A 6,594-nucleotide genomic window follows, 5' to 3' on the forward strand; every position below is an offset into this window, starting at 1 on the left:
AATCGTGAACAGTGTTTCCGCCGAAATTCCGGCGAGCTACTTCTCCGAGATCACTATTGTGCGTTTTAGCCTAGATTATTGAGGTATTAACTTGGAATTTCAGAATTTGATAGGTTATATAGGCTGCCCGGAAATTGATTTTTTAACCTAGCTAATTTAATTTGTTTTAGTTGGTTAGAATGCATTGTATTGAAGTGTATAGCGAATGTATATTGTAGGTTTTATTGTTGGGCGAGTTCAGCCGATAGTCCTTAAGAAATTATCGTAGTATTATAAGTTTATAATTGAGGTACGCTCAAACCTATATCATTATGACGCTTATATTGGCGTGTAAGAATATTCGGTGAATGTTGTTTGCTATTATGTGCCTTGAATGTTTATTATGTTGCATTCATGCATTAAATTGTATTGGCATAACATATTGAGCCTTGACTCCTTTGACGACGATTTATGTTGATTCTGTTGAGATGTATTGAGTCATCAGAGGGAAGAGTGGGTTAGGATTAGCCACATTCCCAGATGACAGCTAGAGACGAGCGACTTAGCTACTCGCATTCCCGATGCTACGTGCATGGACGAGCGGCGATTTGATGCTGCATTCCTGGCACGGGTGGCCACTGTTACTGTTGATGATGCTATTCGTTTGGACTCCATTTGGTATCCGTTATTCCATTGTTACCATTCATGCATCGCATATCATTGCATTTACTTGATATTATTACATGTCGTTTATATACGTCTTTATTTTACTGGTTTGTTGTACTGGGGTCCGACCCCTGTTTTTTTTTTATGTTGTGGTTGTTTTTTGATGCTATAGCAGGTCATTCCAGGGGATTTGACGCGTCTGGTGGAGCGTCAGCGAGTGGTACCCAGTAGTCAGTCGGTTTGTGTCAGAGTTCCCAGATATTTATATATATTATGCTGGTTTGATACATTTGCCAGGGAGATGCCCTGTGTAGCTGTATGATGTTATGTTTTTATGTTGTTTTGGATTTCATTGGTGGTATGTTGTGTCTAGTCCTGGCCAGTGCGGCTATAGGATATTTGTTTGGTTGATTGTGATCCTGATGTTATTTTCGAGCGTATATATGTTGTTGTGTTTTGAAATTTCTGGGATGTCCTACTTACGGGGAGGTCATGTCGAAATTTCTGTAGGCCTTAAAGAACGTTTTAAACTCGTTTTCGCTGTTTACACCATTTAATCCTTGTTGTTTGGTAATTAAATATTAATTAAGAGCACGGGCCCTCACAGTTTGGTATCAGAGCGTAACTGGGATACGCTCGAATTAGAGTCTAGGACACTCGAGTTTTGGCACAAATAAAATGATTGTGCATGTGTTTGATTATTTGCTCTTAATTGTTTCTATGTTTTGAATTCATTGTATCAGCATGACTAGAGCGTATTAGTTTAAGTTTATGCTCTTATACTAAGCCAATTATTTTGTTTTCTGCCTGTGGATTAAATACTTGTATCTTATAGATGGCACCTGGACGTAAGGGCAGAAAAGGAAAGGAAGTTGTTCAGGAATCTGAAGCTCCTAATGTGAGAGGACTTAACGAGACTGAATGGGGAAGACTTGGTCGTCGTCCTCGCGGTGAAGCACGAAATGTTAACGTTGAGCATGAACTGGATCAGTTGACTAGAGGAATGGGTGAAATGGAACTAGTGATATCCCGATTTCAGAACATGCGTCCTCCTCGATTCTTTGGGAATGAAGATGGTGAGAAAGCTGTAGCATGGTTAAAAAGTATGAAGTGTTTGTTTAATATGTTGGATTACACTCCTGATTTGCAACTTAAGTTGGCTATTTGTCAATTAAAAGACCGAGCTCAGTTATGGTGGGAAACTACCGAGAAAGCTCTGAAAGAATCAGGTGAAAGAGTTACTTGGGATGTATTTTGTGCTCAGTTTGCTCGAGAATATTCACCGCCTTCGTATTATTCGGCCAAGGAAGCTGAGTTCAATAGATTGACTCAAGGTAACATGACTGTAGTGGAGTATGCCTCTCAATTCTCATCACTTCTTGCCTATGTTCCTCATGTTGCTAGCAGTGATCGGAACAAGCTATCGCATTTTATGCAAGGATTGAATCGAACCATTTGCACTTTAGTAGTTGCTGGAGCGCCTGTTAATTATGCCGATGCTGTAGAGAAAGCCAAGAATGTGGAGGCAAGTCTACTTTTGGCAGAACCACAGTCAGTTCAACAAGGTTTTCCTCAGAGTTTCGGAAGTAATGTGCCGATGCCATTGGGTGCACCACTATACCGTCCTTTACTGCCGTATCAGCCTTCGCAGTCTTATCAGCAACCAAAGCAGCAACACTTTAAGGCCAAAGGAAAACAGTTCAAGAAACAGACTCGTAGTAGTTCTTCTAGTTCCGGCAGTCAGCGTGGAGGTTCAGTTGGGTCACCAGGTGGAGTATTTTGTGATCGTTGTGGTGGTAAGCATATCAGTACTCAGTGTACGAGAGTTCATGGATCTTGTAATATCTGTGGGCAAGTTGGACATTATGCTAGAGTATGTCCGAATGCAGCAAGACAACAATTTCAACAACCTCAGTTTGGTCAAGGTTTCAGAGGACCAGCAACTAGACCTTTTGTTCCGACTCAGTCTTTTCAGCAGTCTAGCTATCCTCATCCTAGAGGTTCTGTTCTGCAGCATTTTCCAGGGCCACAGCAGGCTCAAGTTCATGCTCTAACTCAGGATCAAGTTCAATATGCACCGGGCGGAGTTATTGCAGGTATCTGCCTTATTTTTAATCATCCTGCGCGTATACTGATAGAAACAGGAGCATCTCATTCATTTGTATCTGTTGTATTTGTTGATGAGCATGAGATTGCTTCTACTTCGTTGATAGATACTGTGTCAGTCTCTACACCTGCCGGTGTATTTTTGATGTCTCATGAGATAATTCTGAATTGTGTGATTAGATTCGATGATAATCTTATAATAACTAATCTAATCAAGCTAGATATGTCTGACTTCGACTGTATTCTGGGAATGGATAATCTGTCAAATTATCGAGCCACCGTTGATTGTTTCCATGGAGTTGTCAGATTTAGACCGTATTATGGCAGTAAATGGAATTTTTACGGTAGTGATTCGCAATTACGTATTCCATTAGTGTCAGCAATGGAAATGTTTAGAATCTTGTCATCAGGAAATGAAGGATTTATGATCTATGCAGTTGATGCGACTCAGGGAAAAAGATTTGAAGTATCAGATATTCATGTTGTCAAGGAATTCCCTGATGTATTTCCCGATGAGATTCCTGATTTCCACCCCAGAGAGAAATCGATTTTAGCATTGAGTTGGTGTCCGGGACAAATCCTATTTCGAGAGCACCATATCGTTTGGCTCCAGTGGAATTTAAAGAACTCAAAGAGCAATTACAGGACTTACTGGAAAAAGGCTATATTAGACCAAGTATGTCACCTTGGGGAGCTCCGGTATTGTCTGTAAAGAAGAAAGACGGAACGATGAGAATGTGCATTGATTACAGACAGTTGAACAAAGCTACTGTGAAGAATAAGTATCCTCTGCAACGTATCGATGACTTGTTTGATCAGTTGCAGGGTACATCAGTGTATTCAAAGATCGATCTTCGTTCTGGCTACCACCAGCTTAGAGTTCGAGAGGAAGATGTTCCGATGACAGCATTTCGAACACGTTATGGGAATTATGACTTTCTAGTTATGCCTTTTGGATTGACTAATGCACCAGCGGTTTTTATGGATTTGATGAATCGCATTTTTCGAGAATTTATAGACAGATTTGTTATTGTCTTCATAGATGACATTCTGATTTATTCAAAGACAAAGAAAGAGCATCGAGTACATTTAAGGTTAGTCCTCCAGACACTAAGAGCAGCGCAATTGTATGCAAAATTTTCTAACTGTGAATTCTGGCTGGACAGAGTAGTATTTCTGGGTCATGTTATATCAGCTCAAGGAGAATCATTGGATCCTAGTAAAGTGGAAGCTGTTATCAATTGGCCAACACCGACGAATATTGCTTATATTCGCAGTTTCTTGGGATTGGCAGGATATTATAGGCGTCTTATTGAAGGATTTTCTATTATAGCAAGGCCTATGAACCAATTAACGCAAAAAGATCGACGTTTTGTGTGGACTGATGAATGTGAGTCAAGTTTTCAGACTTTGAAGGAAAAGTTGACAACAGCTCGAGTGCTAGCTTTGCCATCAGGCCCAGGTGGATATGTTGTTTGTTCAGATGCATCTCTAAATGGACTTAGTTGTGTTTTAATGCAAAATGGGCGAGTGATTGCATATGCTTCTCGTCAGTTGAAACCGCATGAGACCCGATATCCAGTTCATGACTTAGAGTTGGCTGCCATTGTGTTTGCATTGAAGTTATGGCGTCATTATCTGTACGGTGAGCATTTTGTGATTTATTCGGATCACAAGAGTCTTAAATATCTTTTCTCACTGCTGGACTTGAATATGAGACAGCGTCGATGGATGGAGTTGCTTAAATACTTTGATTGTGAGATTCAGTATCAACCGGGCCGAATGAATCTTGTTGCAGATGCCCTCAACAGGAAAGTTCAGAATGCTATGCTTACATCTTTAACTATCTCTAAAGTTCACGAGCACTTGGGAACTTCAGGATGGACTTATCAGATCATTGGAGACTACTTTGTAGTATCATCTAATCAAGTTGAGCCACAGATTTTGTCTAGAATCAAAGCAGCACAAAGGACTGATCTGCACATTCATAGATTAAAAGAATTGTCTCGAACAGGTAAGACAGAAAAGTTTAGTGTTGCCTCAGATGGTAGTCTGCGCTTTAATGGTAGACTTGTGGTTCCTAATTTGTTAGATCTGAAAGAAGCTATACTACGGGAAGCACATTGTAGTCGATACAGTATTCATCCAAGAATTCGAAAGATGTATCATACCTTAAGAGCTCATTATTGGTGGGAAGGTATGAAGAAAGATATTTCTCATTTTGTGGCTAAATGTTTAACGTGTCAACAAGTTAAAGCCGAAAGAATGAGACCTGGCGGAATGTTACATATTCTTGAAGTTCCGCAGTGGAATTGGGAGCACATTGCTATGGATTTTGTGACACATCTACCTCGTTCTAATCGTGGTTGTGATGCGATTTGGGTGATTGTTGATAGATTGTCTAAATCCGCTCATTTTATTCCATATTATCGTACCTGTACTTATATGAAACTGGCAAAACTGTACATTGATCATATAGTGAGATTGCATGGTGTGCCAGTAACCATAGTATCCGATCGTGATCCAATGTTTGCTTCGAAATTTTGGGGAAGTTTGCAATCAGCTTTGGGTTCAAAGTTGGCTATGAGCATAGCCTATCACCCACAGACAGATGGTCAGTCAGAAAGAACCATCCTGACTCTAGAGGATATGTTACGAGCAGTAGTGATGGATTTCAAAGGTGGTTGGCAAGAATCATTATCTTTGGTTGAATTCTCTTACAATAATAGTTTTCAGGCAACAATCGGTATGGCACCATTTGATGCTTTGTATGGAAGAAAGTGCAGATCGCCGATATGTTGGGAAGATGTAGGAGAAGGACATATGTCAAAACCAGAATGTATCCAAGAGATGAAAGATAAAGTTGAATTGATCAGGAAAAAGATGAAAGCAGCCCGAGATCGTCAAGCCAGTTATGCGAATAAAAGGCGTAGACCTTTAGAGTTCCAAGTGAGCGATTATGTTTTCTTCAAAGTGTCACCTTTCCGAGGTACTATGAGATTTGGACATAAAGGGAAGTTAGCTCCGCGTTATGTTGGTCCATTTATGATTGTTGAGAGGATTGGCACATTGTCTTATCGTTTGGATTTGCCGCAGAGTTTGTCTTTGATACATAATGTGTTTCATGTATCTATGTTGCGGAAGTATGAGCCAGATCCGTCTCATATCTTGAATGTCGAGGATGTGGAGTTAGACAGTTCTCTTAGCTATGTTGAACATCCAGTGCAAATTTTAGACCGCAAGGAAAGACAGCTCAGGAGCAAGACGATTCCACTAGTTTTGGTACAATGGAAAGTACATGGAAGAGAAGAATCTACATGGGAATTAGAGGCAAAAATGCGACAAGAATGGCCTCATTTGTTTGAGAATGTAATGAATTACGTGATGTATTCTGAATTTCCTATGTATTATCAGACGTAATGTTGTGGATATCAGTGTTGTGTTTGTTAGATTTCGAGGACGAAATCTTTCATTAGTGGGGGAGAATGTGAGGCCCAATACCTAAACTAGGCCCAGCCCATTACCATTTAATTTTGAATACCCAAACCCATTTGATACAAGAATCAGATCGCACAAATCCAGAAAGCTCATTCCAGCAACCCGTCGCTTCTCTCCTTCTTCTGCAGCAAGCGTGCGATGCCCCCAGCGGCCAGATTTTTAGTGTAGCGGCATAGCAATCTTCTTCCTCCAGTATATTAGAGTCTTTCCTACCTTGAATTGGAAGGTTACGAGCTCGATCGGTCCTATTTTCCAGCAATGTGCGTGAGCTTCGATTCGGTTCTAGGTAAGATTTTCGGCTTCAATTCTTAGTGGTATTTTGGTGGATTAGTTTGTATAGTAAAG

At 40.4% G+C, this 6,594-nt stretch overlaps 1 protein-coding gene across 1 annotated transcript; it reads left to right on the plus strand.

The window, feature by feature from the left end:
* The first annotated feature begins 248 nt into the window (after positions 1-248).
* Positions 249-6,171, plus strand: LOC140975840 (uncharacterized). Its single transcript, XM_073439770.1, has 5 exons — positions 249-610; positions 1,481-3,427; positions 3,577-3,726; positions 4,474-4,948; positions 5,231-6,171. Exons 1-5 carry the CDS (start codon positions 572-574, stop codon positions 6,169-6,171), a joined length of 3,552 nt encoding a protein of 1,183 aa, XP_073295871.1. The 5' UTR covers positions 249-571.
* The last annotated feature ends 423 nt before the right edge of the window (positions 6,172-6,594 follow it).

Source organism: Primulina huaijiensis, chromosome 4 (genome assembly GCF_012295235.1).
Source record: "Primulina huaijiensis isolate GDHJ02 chromosome 4, ASM1229523v2, whole genome shotgun sequence".
NCBI lineage: Eukaryota > Viridiplantae > Streptophyta > Magnoliopsida > Lamiales > Gesneriaceae > Primulina > Primulina huaijiensis.

Coding starts and splice junctions, on each gene's coding strand:
- LOC140975840 (XM_073439770.1), top strand. CDS start 572: ATGGACGAGCGGCGATTTGATGCTGCATTCCTGGCACGG. Junction 3,428..3,576: donor AAAAGGCTATATTAGACCAA/GTATGTCACCTT, acceptor GATCAGTTGCAG/GGTACATCAGTGTATTCAAA. Junction 4,949..5,230: donor AGCTCATTATTGGTGGGAAG/GTATGAAGAAAG, acceptor TTGATCATATAG/TGAGATTGCATGGTGTGCCA.